The 13,708-nt window shown below is 43.4% G+C and overlaps 1 protein-coding gene across 1 annotated transcript; it reads left to right on the top strand.

Annotated features, from left to right (window-relative positions):
• Positions 1-6,840: 6,840 nt before the first annotated feature.
• On the top strand, positions 6,841-12,194 carry MSMB (microseminoprotein beta; the record flags this gene model as incomplete). Its single annotated transcript, XM_040486903.1, has 3 exons — positions 6,841-6,997; positions 9,840-9,872; positions 12,010-12,194. Coding segments are annotated over 3 exons (375 nt in total), but the record flags the coding sequence as incomplete, so codon positions are not given.
• Between the last annotated feature and the right edge of the window lie 1,514 nt (positions 12,195-13,708).

The raw sequence follows: 13,708 nt of genomic DNA, 5'->3' as shown, positions 1-13,708 counted from the left end.
TAGGTTCCATGAGAAATTCTCCATAGGAACAGTGTCCATTATGAAGATTCCATTTCGAAGCCCGCTTTGTAAAGCCCATCATAAAACAGCCTTTAGGGGCGCCTGGTGGCTCAGTCAGTTAAGAGTCAGACTCTTGGTTTCAGCTCAGGTCATGATCTCATGGTTCGTGAGTTCGAGTCCTGCATCCAGCTCTGCACGGACAGCATGGAGCCTGTAGGATTCTCTCTCTCTCTCTCTCTCTCTCTCTCTCTCTCTCTCTCTCTGTCCCTTTCCCACTTAAGTGTGCGCTCTCTCTCTCTCTCTCTCTCTGTCAAAAAATAAATAAACATTAGAAAATAGCTTTCAGGTTTTAGGTGGTGATAGAGGATGGCATATTCTCTCCCATTGCCAATTGATCAACCAAGTGTTAGCAAGACTCAGACTCTGCCGGCAAAACAGTACCTCCCGTTCCAAAGACAGCTCATCTCATCCCACGAGATTAAGAATTAGACCAATAGCTGTCTACTAGAAAACTCCTGAGCATTCTTTGTTATAATTACAGCAAGGAAAGTCTAGTTTATAGGGTGTTTTGTGTTCTTTCTGCCCTCTGTCACTTCCCTGAGTCTTCACGATAGCCCCTGGGAGGGAAGCAGCCTGGTACCACTATTTCTATATTTTGGATGATGACGTGAAGTGCACCCATCCTCATTCTTCCTCCATCCTTTGCCCTGTCCCCCGAGACTATAGTCATTTCCCTCTGGCAGTGTATGGAACTCTGCAATTTACTAGCTAATCGCTCCATCTCCCCCCCCCCCGCCCCGATCCCCTCCCAGTCTCAGTCCTTGTCTGTAAAGCCAGAGCACACAATCCTGGGAGAGCTATTCCAGCTCTCAGATGCTACTTTACAGTCATTGCTGCTTGAAAGCCATAATACAGTTTGTTACAATGAATATTTTATTTTATTTTATTTTATTTTATTTTATTTTATTTTAGAGAGAGAGAGAGAACATGCACACACGAGAGTTGGCGGGATGAGTAGAGGGAGAGGGAGGGAGAGAGAGAGAATCTTAAGCCTAGTGCTGAGCCCAATGGGGGGTTCAATCTCACAACACTGAGATCATGACCTGAGCAGAAATCAAGTCGGACACTTAACTAACTGAGCCACCCAAGCACCTCTGTATGGCTTAATTTAAATCTCACTGAAGGCCTGATGACTGTGACCGTTGTTCTCAGTTTACACAACAGCAGCAATGCAGCTATGGCTCCCATTTACAGAGCATATGGTGGGTGTCAGGAACTGTACTAAGCACTTTTTGGTCATTCATTCATTCAACAAGTATTTGTTAAGCCCCTACAATGTGCCAGGCACTTTTGTGAGTGTTGGGAATAAAGCCATGAACAAAAGAGTTAAAATGCCTGCCCTAAAGGGGCTGATGGGGTAGCTGAGGGGAGGCAGACAATGACGAGTGAGCAGATCACTGTGCCTTAGGTAGGTGATGGTCTGTGCTTTGTAGAAACATAAAGGAGGGAAGGTGAGGAAGAAGGTAGTGTGAGGGCTGGCATGTGGGTGTGATGTTGTGTGGTTGCTCAGGAGGGGGCCTATGGAGAGGGTGACATTTGAGTAAAGGTCGGGGTGTCTGCAGCCAGCAAGGAGGGCGAGGGCAGCTGGGATGGAATGTACGAGACAAGGCCAGAGGGGTGAGGGGGCAAGGAAGGATCTTGGAGGGGCTGACAGGCCATGGAAGGACTCTAGCTTGGACTCTGAGTGAAATGAAAAACTGGTGGAGTAGAGACCTGATCTGACTTTTTACTTTTAGCATGTTTTATCTCATTGATTTTCAGAGCAACTCCAGAATAGGTGCTATTATAATCCCCATTTTAGATTATTAATTAGGCACAGAGAGGTTAAGTAATTTGCCCAAGATCGTATAGCAAACTTTTTGGAACCAGGATTCTAGTCCAGGTCTGTCTGCCTGCAAAGCCTGCCATGCTAAGTACTCCCCAGGTGACACTGAGGAAATTCCTGCCACTCCTTTCACCTGCCTTCCCAGGATCACACACCCAGGAAGCCATGGAGTAGTTGGCCAATTTTAAATCATTTTTTCCTTGCACTGATCTCTTACATCTGTTTATATTTCCTTATTTCCACCTTTATGGGAAAACGTGTGGAACAAATACGTAAAAGATCTTAAAAGTGTATGAATCCTAGACTTTTCCTACTACACCAGATTTATCACACACACACAAAGACATAAAACGAAAATGTATCAAGGACTTTTATAAAAGCCATCCAGTGGAGGTTGTTAATTGTGAAGACATTAGGAAATGTCTGATGTTACTTTGGGCAAGTGACAGAGCCAATGTGATATGTCACATGTCCCTCCAATTACCTCACCCTGCTTCAAAAGTAACATGGTGGTGGGGTGCCTGGATGGTTCAGTCAGTTGAGCATCTGACTTCGGCTCAGGTCATGATCTCATGGTTCATGAGTTTGAACCCCGCATTGGACTCTGTGCTGAATCAGACACAGAATCAGACACAGCTTCCGATTCTGTGTCTCCGTCTCTCTCTGCCCCTCCACCGCTTGTGCTCTTTCTCTCTGTCTCAAAAACAAATAAATATTGGGGGAAAAAAAAGTAACATGGTGGAGAAGGCCCAGACATCCAAGTGAAAAGTGTTCAATGGGAGCTGGACACACCAGAAAAAAACCTGATGAAATCAGAATAAAGTCTACAGTTTAGTTATACTATTTCACAACTGTACCAATGTCAAGTTTTTGGGTTTGAAAATGTGCTATGATTAAGATATTATCACTAGGGGAAGCTGGGTGATGGTGCACTGGAACCCCCTGTACTGTTTTTGCAATTGCTTGTGAGTCTTAAATTATTTCAAGATAAAAAGTTTTTTAAAAAGTGAGAGTAAGGCTTAAAGGCATGTGAACACAAAAAGAATAGAGCACTAAGAGGAGTAAGCAAGATGCAGAACTGTGTGCATAATGCCCTATGAATTATCCTCCACAAAGCATGCACACGCACATATATGTGCAGACCATCTCCAGAAAGGTAGAATCAGCAACAGCCATGAGACCCATCTAGAGAAACTGAAAGACCGGGAGACAGGTGTAAGAAAGGCATTTTAAAAAATGTGTTTATCTTATGCATACATTAGTTGTTCAGAATTAAAATGTTTCAAAATGTGATAAACCCCCAAAAGAGGCCTCAAGACCTCTCTAACCATGAACTATACATAAATAAAGGCAGGAACCACATAATAGATACTTTACAAATCTAGATAAATGTTTAAAATCTCTGTATGTCAAAACATATAATTTTCAAGGTAAAAATCAAAAACAAGGAAAATTTCTCATCCCTTAGGTCTAACTCCAGAATCGGTGTTCTGTCAATGAAAAGTTGAGGACATTATTGGTAACATTTGTAACAGTTGAAAATTAAATATCCTTAAAATATTAAGAGACGAGTAAAGCCAGAAAAAAAATAAGCCCCCCAAAACAGAAAAGTAGGTAAAGTACACACATGAATGGGCTACTCAAAAAAGAAGAAATACAGTTGGCCAATAAGTATACCAAAAAATGTCTAGTCTTGCCAATCATCAAGGAAAAGTAAATTGAAACTAAATAACATTTTCCAGCTACCACATTAGAAAATAATGAAATAATACCTTTAACCCAGAAATTCTACCCCTATGAATTTATCCTAAGAAAATTAGCATAAGTGTGGAGAAAATTTTATTTAAAGGATAAAATCTAAGGGAGAAAATTCCTAATTTCATGTTCCAAATTAAAAAAAAAAAAGGTAAGAAACAAACTGAGTGTTCAACAAGAGCTTGACCAAATAAATGTGGGCTCAGCCAGTCCATGGAATAAAATGTCCTCACTGAAACAGTGATCAGACCTGTATTTATTGACATGCAAACACAGCCATAGCATTGCTAAATGAGGAAAGCAGAGTGTATAACAATATGTGGTAGCCTATGTATAACAATATGTATGATGTCCCAACTTGGGGATATGTGCATGTGATTCTTGCCTTTGCTACATGGAAATATATCTAGAAAGCTCTTAAAGGAACTCCTCCAAAATGCTAACAGTAGCTCTCTTTGGACAGTACAACCGCAGAACTTTTTCTTTTGCTCATCACCACGTTCTCTTTGTTTCTATCACATGTGTGAATTGTGTGTGAATTGTGTGTGTGTGTATGTGTGCATATGTGCATCTGAAAAAAATTTTAAAATAAAGGGAAAACTAAGGCACATTCAGTCTATAAAGATGAAAGTTGAAATAGGAGCAAACGTTGAAAATCAATCTGACAGAGCTGGCTACAAGACATCTGAGGAGAACTGCTCATTTTGTTTTCTTTCCTCCTCACCCCTGTTCACAACATCCTTTTCCCATCACTCAGGCTCCTGGGGTTGCGGGGGGTGGGGCGGTGTGGTGTATGAGGGGTTGGGGAGAAGAATAACCTTCCTGCCAGCACCTTATCAGTGGTGGATGAGCTCTTTCTAACTATGGCACTGAGTGACAATGTCAGGATCTTTCTCCTGCTCTGGAATATGTGTATTAACCCTGGTGTCATCCTATCCTGCGAGGCTGCTCCGTGCCAGGCACTGTGCCAGTCATTGGGAAATTTACAGAAACCATCCTTGTGCATTTCACTTCCCATAGATACCTCTATTTCCCCTGGGTATTAGAAATTAAATAATTATTCTTGCTATTCTGTTATGTGTAGAGGTTACTTTTAGGCAAGCAGGCTTGAGGGATGGAATGTAGAAAGGGCCCACAGCGACCACCACCAGGCTGAATACAGACAAGCCCATCAGGTGACCCACCTCAAAATGTCCATAAACTCTAACTGACCAATGGGCTGCTTACTACCAGGCTTAGTTACCAAAAAAGGGAGAATTCCAAAAAAGGGAGAATGGAAGAATGCCATACCTCCTCATCTTCCCTCTTTAAAAATTTTCCCTCTTTAAAAAAATTTTTTAATGTTTATTTACTTTTGAGAGGGGGAGGGGGTAGAGGCAGAGAGAGGTGGAAGCACCGAATCTGAAGCAGGCTCCAGGCTCTGACTTGTCAGCACAGAGCCCCATGAACCACGAGATCATGACCTGAGTCAAAGTCAGGCACTTAACCAAGTGAGCCACCCAAGTACCCTTCATCTTCCCTCTTTAAAAGCTGCCCCTTCCCACTGCCTCCTTGCAGGCAGCCTCTCCTCGGCTGTCCTGCCTGCAGCGCCCTTGTGGTGTATTCAATAAATTCCTATCTCCTTTGTTCTGCCTCAGACGAAGTCTTTCACCAGTTTCACCAGATCCATCATGGACCCACATTTGGGGGCCCCATCCAATTGGACAGACACCCCATATGGTTCAATTTTATCAATGTGTTTACATTTCTTGTGTTATCTGTAAGTTGAACTTTTTCATGTTTTTGGTCGTCATTTCTGTTTGGGTCCATGTGTGTGTGTGAATTGCCGCTTTATTTCCTTTGCCATCTTTCTGCTAGGATGTTTTTCTTTTTTCCCACTGATATACAGAAAGTCTTCATATAACAAAATTGTTCTCCAAATTTGGTCATTCATTGCTTTCCAATTTTGTTTATGGACTCACAACTTTTACATATTCAAACCTATTTATTTTTCTTTTCTCCTTAGAATAAGATAAATATCTGTATTTCCTGGGTCCATTCATGATCTTATTGTGAAAAGTTAGCCTTTGAGTCCTTTTAGAATATATTTCATTGTGGGAAATAAAGTAGGAAATTAGTTTTGTTTCTTCCCAAATAGTCTACCACTTCTTCTATCAAATACCATTTATTGAATAATCATTCTGTACAGATTTCAAAGGCTAAGCTTATTTTAGTTAAACTTTAACATCTATTTATAAATACATTTTCTGGGTTTTCTATTTTTGTTCCCTATGTCTTTCTATTCTTGTATCAGTAGCACTACTTTAAGAAGCATCAGTTCATAATTAATTTTATACATTTTACAGAACAAAGACCCTCAGGCCCATCTTACTTTTAAAAAGGTTCCTGAAATTCTCATGTTAAAATTCACTTCTCTAGCTTGCCCATCTCAAAATGTTGAGAAAAGCAACTTGATACTTTTCTTTGTCTCACAGATAGAGTATCAGCCTAGATGGACTGATACATTCCTGCAGCCCTCAAGATGCCTTAATTTTCTGGGAATGAGGGCTGCCTAGGTGGCTCAGTCAGTTAAGCATCTGACTTCAGCTCAGGTCATGATCTCATGGTTCATGCGTTTGAGCCCCGTGTCAGGCTCTGTGCTGACAGCTAGGAGCCTGGACCCTGCTTTGGATTCTGTGTCTCCCTCTCTCTCTGCCCCTCCCCCACTCACACTCTGTCTCTTGCTCTCAAAAATAAATAAAAATTAAAAAAAATTTTTTTCTGGAAATGAGGTTCTTAGCCTCATGGTCTGAGAACTTTGGCTAACTCAGTTAGCGCCATCAGGTCTCCTACTGCGTTTTCTTTGTCTCTGTATCTTTGTCAGTGTTTTATCATCTTCTTGAAAGTCCCTTTACTGCCTCATTTCTATACTTTCAATTATACATACTCTGAAAAAAGCAGCTAAAAATCACTAATCCACAAGGGTTTCTTGAACCTTCTCTGTAATAAAATAGCACACTCTCATTTTTCTATGACTTGGGGCTCACATTTTAGCTCTCTCTCCAGTTTATTTTAAGTAATATGTTTAGGTCTTATTCCTCTGCTAGACTACCTGAGGGTAATCCTGAGTATTATTCCTTTGCCAGATTGCCTGAGCTCCACCTTTAAACCACCTGCCACAGTCCAGCTGGGATCCTGGTACAGGACACTTTACTCAGTGATTACCATCTGAATTCATTGGTTCTCCTTCCCACCTCTGCTTTACATTACATAACGTTCTTCTGGGCAGCCTCAGGGTTTTGGCCAACTTTGTGACTTTATGCAATGCTCAGTGCTGTGTCATACCTAATAAGAACACTCCAGGCGGTTTATCTAATGGTAAGTCCTGGCTTCTCAATGTTTATTATATTATTGCAGCCTGGTAGGTGTAACCCGTTGGCAGATGAAGGCCTTTGAGTCTACATGAGAAGGAGGGTTAGGGCAGTTAGAGAAAAAATAAAATGAGGGATTGCAATATTCCATTTATATAAGACAGTAGTTCTCAACCCTAGCTGTTTGAGAATTTTCTGGAGGGTTTTTGAAACTTACCAGTGCTCAGGCCCCATCCCAGGTAAATCAAAATCTCTGGGGTAGGAGCTACACATTAAAAAAATTTTTTTTCAATATTTATTTATTTTGAGAGAGAAAGAGAGAGAGAGAGAGAGAGAAAGCATGAGCAGGGGAGGGGCAGAGAGAGAGGGAGAGAGAATCCTAAGCCGGCTCAGCGATACCAGCACAAACCCCAACATGGGGGTGGAACTCACGAACGGTGAGATCATAACCCGAACCAAAATCAAGAGTTGGACACCTGACTCACCGAGTCCCCGAGGCGCCCCAGAGCTGCGCATTTAAAAGATTCTTCATCAACTCCTCCATGCAGCCAGGGTTGAAAACCATCAACTATTCCAAAGCAGTGCTTCTCCAACTGTAATGTGCATGCAGCCTCACTGGGAATCTCGTTACAATACAGGTTCTGTTTCTGTGGGCCTGGAGTGGGAGTGAGGGTTGGCATGTGTAATACTGCCTCAGGGGGTGCTGATGCCACTCCTCAAGCACACTGGGATCGCCAAGGATCTAAAGCAGTGGCTCTCACCCTTGGTCGAACGTTTGAATCACTTGGGGAGTTTTCTAAAACTTTGGCAGACTGGACCCCATGCTCAGAGATTCTGATCTCTTTGTTCTGGGGTGGGGCCCAGGCATAAATTTTAAAATACTCACGATGTTTCACATGTGCATTTGGGGATCAGAACCAAAGCAAAGTGGAGAAATAAGGCATTTATGCAGAGATAATCCAACAGAAATAGAACAAAACAAAAAACTTGGCCCCAGGCTCACAATAGCTGTCTGATTAAAGAGGAGGGCCTTCTTTTTTCTTGAAGTGTCTATTCTGAAAGAGGAAGGAAGGATAAACATGAAAAATGTTTCTCCAAGAAAATGTGGGATCTGATTTCATCTTGAAGACACACGTTTGACATACGGTGATCTATTGCAGTATATGTTTAAAAACATAACTTCTATTCACATTTATTTTCCATCTCCTTGCAATGTTTGCATGCTTTATAATACATATAACTTATAAACTGAAAGCATACACAGATTCAAGTGTTTGCTCAAAACCTTTTTTTACTGGTAGGTAGGGTACTTGGGGTGATAGAGAGTACCCACACTGTGGCCCTAATTTTCCTGTTTCCTCAGCAGCTATATCCATAAGAGCCACTCTCCACACCCCTCCCCTGCAATCCACCTGATGTCTTCACGCCAACCTTGGCCTATAGTGTTTCACAAGAACAGGAGCAGCTCTGATGACAGAAGCATTGGCATAAATAGCATTTTCCCAAACTTGCCTGATCACAGACTCAGCTGAGAAGCTTGATGAAATACAAATTCCTGGGGCCCATCCCAGAACCTACTGAATCAGAATCTGTAGGAGATAAGGAATCTGAAATTTAGCAAGTGCCTGGGGTGCCTGGGTGGGTGGCTGGGTCAGTTTAGTGTTTTTTGATTTTTTTGATTCTTGTCTTTTGACTTTTGATTTTGGCTCAGGTCACGCTCAGTGTGAAGCCTGCTTAAAAGCCTCTCTCTCTCTCTCTCTCTCTCTCTCTCTCTCTCTCTCACTCTCCCCCGCCATCTCCCTCACTCACATGCGCTCTCTCTCTAAAATAAAATTTAAAATAAAAAAAAAAAACCCACAAAACACAAGTGCCTCAGGGAGTCTTATGACACCACCAGTGAGTAGAGAAATAAGCACTTTAAATCAAATACTTGAGTGTGCTACAGAAGTTAAGTGTCTGGATAGTTCCAAACACATTTATTGAGTGTTCCCTATGCTAAGTGCTTAATGGAATAAGAGGGATATTGGATTGGGAGACTGACTGGCTGGCTAGCTGAAGCAGGTTCCCAGGTATTGCCTTGGTTGGGTCACTGCATATTACAGCTAATCCTTGGTTTTGTGTTTCCAGAAATTTGACGTTGTCTTTGTATCAAGTGTTAGTGTGACTCTGGAGTGTGATTGTTTTGGACTAGGTTAAGGGCTAATGACTCTCTGACATAAGAGTGCATCTCCAAAGTGGCCAATGCATCCATGTCCCCCAGATTTGGCACTCTCTCCTGCCTCCAGTGCTCCATCATCACAGCTATGCCAATATGACCCTCTTCCCAGGTTCCCACCTACCAAGTGTAGAAAAGAGTGGAGTGAGAAGAGCCTTGATGCCAGAGGAACTGAGTCTGAATCTCCATTTTCTTGTAAAGCAGCTGTGTGACCCTGATAAGTTTCTTAATCTCTTTGAGCCTGTAGAAGTTTACTTACTGTAAAATAGGGATAATCAGGTGAGTATAAATATGAAATAGCTTTTGCATATACATTAATTAGCTCAATATTTTAATGCCTTCTCTATGCTAGTTCTGTGTTCCCTGACCCTGGGTCAGTAGCTGACATTTATTTAGTCTGGGCTCAAGGTGAGCCTCCCCTCTTTCCTGCCACATTGCCTATCCCATTGGGCACATTGTTCTACATTTCTCCCTACTGTTCAGAGTCAACTCCTTTTCCCTGTAATTTTCTCACAGCCTACTGAGTTTTTCTCATGAAGTTTTTGTTTTTGTTTTTGTTTTTTTTGCTATAGCAAAATAGAGGGTGTGATTACATTTTATCTGGGAGAATTTTTTGACCTATTGTATTTTCTAGGGGAACGCTGTCCAGATCTCAAGCTGCCCAGCAGCAATCGAGCCTGAGGTAGGAGGGCCCAGGCCCAGACTGCCCTGGTCTCCCCGCCCCCCCTCCCCCCCCCCCACTGCCCAGGACCCCCACCCAGGTGCCCTGGGAAAATCTTTTTTCAGTTCTCACTTTGGTTTCTACTCTTTGGGAGAGAGTATTGAAAAGTTCTCTTTTGTTAAAATAAGTCAAGGGTCACTTTTTGGATGGAAACATCACAAAGAGCCATGGGGGCTTCTTCTGTGTACACTTTGGGGAGGGGCAATTTAAATCTGAGGTTTGTGGGTGTATTTCCAGAGGGCAGTGAACCCTAAAATTGTTTGCACCTTTGAATGTGTGGGTGGATTTTCCCAGGGAGATGGCCCCCATGTAATGGCCCACCAATCAGTCTTAAGAGTTAACTTGCTTTGGGGCGCCTGGGTGGCGCAGTCGGTTAAGCGTCCGCGTCCGACTTCAGCCAGGTCACGATCTCGCGGTCTGTGAGTTCGAGCCCCGCGTCAGGCTCTGGGCTGATGGCTCAGAGCCTGGAGCCTGTTTCCGATTCTGTGTCTCCCTCTCTCTCTCTGCCCCTCCCCCGTTCATGCTCTGTCTCTCTCTGTCCCAAAAATAAATAAACGTTGAAAAAAAAAATTAAAAAAAAAAAAAAAAAGAGTTAACTTGCTTCAAGGGGCACCTGGGTGGCTCAGTCGGTTAAGTGTCTGACTTCGGCTCAGGTCATGATCTCATGGTTCATGGGTTTGAGTCCTGCGTCGGGCTCTGTGCTGACAGCTCAGAGCCTGAAGCTTGCTGAAGTTTCTGTGACTCCCTCTCTGCTCCTCCCCAGCTCACACTCTGTTTCTCTCTCTCAAAAATAAATAAACATTTAAAAAATTTTTAAAAAAGTTAACTTGCTTCAAGCTTATGCACTGCTTGCTTGCTGACCTAAGCCCCTTGATTTGTAGCAGAACCAAACTATTTTCCTTGAGATTTTGCAGACAATTGGCTGGCCTTGAGGAATGAAGGATCAGACTTTCCCCTGAGGTAAGTCCTGACTGCACTTGAAAACAGCTGGCACTGATGGTAACATGTCTGTTCAGCATCATGTCAGTGTACGATGACCCACCTGAGCACCAGCTTCTCCTGCACATGGTGTCCCCCCTCGTGTCCTGCACCATCTCCTTTAAAACTCTCTGGCTTCGGGGCACCTGGGTGGCTCAGTCAGTTAGGTGTCCGATTCTTGGTTTCAGCTCAGGTCATGATCTCACAGTTTGTGAATTCTAGCCAAATAAATAAATAAACATTAAAAAAAAAAATCCTCTCTGGCTTCACATGGACAAGGAAGATGGTGTTTGGGATGTTAGTCCCCCATCTTCCTAGGTTGCCAGCTTTTTTTCTGTTTTTAAATTTTTCTTTTGTTATTGTTTATTTACTTTTGAGAGAGAGAGAGAGACAGAGCGCGAGCAGAGGAGGGGCAGAGAGAGAGGCAGGCACAGAATCCGAAGCAGGCTCCAGGCTCTGAGCTGTCAGCACAGAACCCAAAAGGGGGCTTCAACCCACAAACCGCAAGATCATAACCTGACCCAAAGTCGGATGTTTAACCTAATGAGCCACCCAGGCACCCTGCCAGCTTTCTAAATAAAGCAACTTGTCCTTTCCCACCGTCACTTGTCTTTTGAGTATTGATTTCAGAGCAGCAAGCCTCCAAGCTTGAATTCGGAACTGGTTTTCTGTCTGGTGACATCCAGGTTTCATCAGATTCTTTCTGAGCTCCATGATCCCTGCCTGGAGTGAGTCTTTGTTCCTGTTGGCTGAACCAGCTCCTACCTAAATGGCCTCCATGCCAGGGATGGGACAACCATTCCCTTCCCATACTCAAACATCAGTACTTCAGGCACTTCCTGAGTAGGGAGGGCAAGCAGAGTCAGGCTGGCACAAGTTGCCGGGCCCCACAGGGGCCCAGATCTGCTTCTGGACCTGTCAGAACTTACTGTTGTCCTTCTGTGCAAGCAGGATGGAATTTAGGAATGATGCCAGGGATGGTCTATGTGTTGCTAGTCCAGGTTCTATGTGTTTGGGTCTAGGTTTCTAAAGGAGGCACTTTAGAGTGACCTTAGGTTGCTGAGGGGTATCCCAGACAGTTGCAGTGTGGGTGTTTCCGTCACAGAGTTGGTCCTGGGGAGGCTGGGCATCCTATCCTTTCTAGCAGGCCTTGCTCTTGTCTCAATGACAGCCCTGTTACAACCATGCATTATGACAAAAACCAAGTGCCAGAAAATCTTCAACAAGGAGATCTGCAGCTATAAGGTGGTGGAACAGAATGATCCAGAGAGGACCTGTATTGTCCTGTAATGTAATGTGCTTCCAGTGGGCCTAGGGGTTCCAGCCTGAGAGGGCCCATGTTCTCCCAGGCCAGGCCTTGTTCTTTTTGGCCTCTAACAGTCTATGATTGTGTAACCTTATCTACCCGTAAAAAAGGTTTTGAGAAAACACTTGAATCTGTGTATACTTTTAGTTCATAAATTATGTATGCATTAGTTTATAAATTACATGTATTATAAAGCATGCAAACATTGCAAGGAGATGGAAAATATGAATAGAAGTTATGTTTTTATAACGTATACTGCAATAGATCACCGTATGTCCCCTGCTCAAGGCACCGCTGCTGCGACTGTCTGCGACTGCAGACACTTCTAATGTGTCTGCAATGTGCTGCCCTGGTATCCAGCTATCTGGTGAACAATCCAAAAAATACATGTGTCTTCAAGATGAAATCGGATCCCACATTTTCTTGGAGAAACATTTTTTATGTTTATCCTTCCTTCCTCTTCTTCAGAGAGCATGCTCCATACCGAGTCCTTCATATACCTCTGTGCTTGCTTGAGATTAGGACAGTTTTTTGCGTTTTTGTTTTTGTCTTTTTAAGTAAGCTCTAGGCCCAATATGGGGCTTGAACTCATGACCCCAAGATCAAGAGTCCCATACTTTACTAACTGAGCCAGCTAGGCACCCCGAGGTTATGGCAGTTTGGCGCAGGGCAGCCTGGGAGAAGTGCCTCCAGGACCACACACATCCTGATGGGGTATTAAAAGGCCAGGCACTCTGCTCTGTAGATGGAAATGACTTGAGTACAGAGCTGTAGTATCTTTTGCTGCATACAGACCACCCTGAAATTTAGGAACTTAAAACAGTGATACTGTAGACCATCTCTTGCTGTTTCTGTGTAAGAGAACATTTGTTTACTCAACAGGTCTTTACTTAGAGTGCCTGGGCCAGGTAATGCTCTGGGCTTGGGGCTACAGCAATGAACAAGAGAGACAAGGTCCCCGCTGCCCTGGGGCTTAGAGTCCTGTGCCTGTGTGTACGTGACAGATCACAAACAAGCAAACAGTCCTCTGTTGAACAATTTGTGGGCAGTCGGTAAAGAGCTTTATTTTTCCTCTGCCCCTTAACCCTACCTGTTTAAATATGCTATGTGGACTAGTTGAGCAATCTAGGCAGGGCCCTGAAGAGAATTTTGGTCCTAAGGTAATCAAAAAGTGTTTTGGTCACTTGTAGTTACAAAAAAAGTATAAATCCAGAGTCTGCATCTGAATTGAGGAGGGGGACAGGAGAGTTAAGGGTCAGGGACAGTCTTGGCTCCTTCTGTCTGTGGCAGTGTTTAGGGTGATTTTCTTCCTTATTGGGGCTTTTGTGGGCTGCTCCAACATGCCTTACTCCTCATTCTCCAAAGCTCCAATACAGGCTCTGACTGCCTTTTAGCTTCTGCATCTGAACCCACATTTCCCATTGCTTTCTGCTTAGATTGCCTTGCCCCTTGTCACTCTTGGGTGGGACCTACTTTGATGGTCCTTCACCTTGCTGGC

This window comes from Herpailurus yagouaroundi, unplaced genomic scaffold (assembly GCF_014898765.1).
Source record: "Herpailurus yagouaroundi ecotype Mexico unplaced genomic scaffold, PumYag 163, whole genome shotgun sequence".
In the NCBI taxonomy this organism is placed as follows: domain Eukaryota; kingdom Metazoa; phylum Chordata; class Mammalia; order Carnivora; family Felidae; genus Herpailurus; species Herpailurus yagouaroundi.
This window is presented reverse-complemented; position numbering and strand designations above follow the sequence as displayed.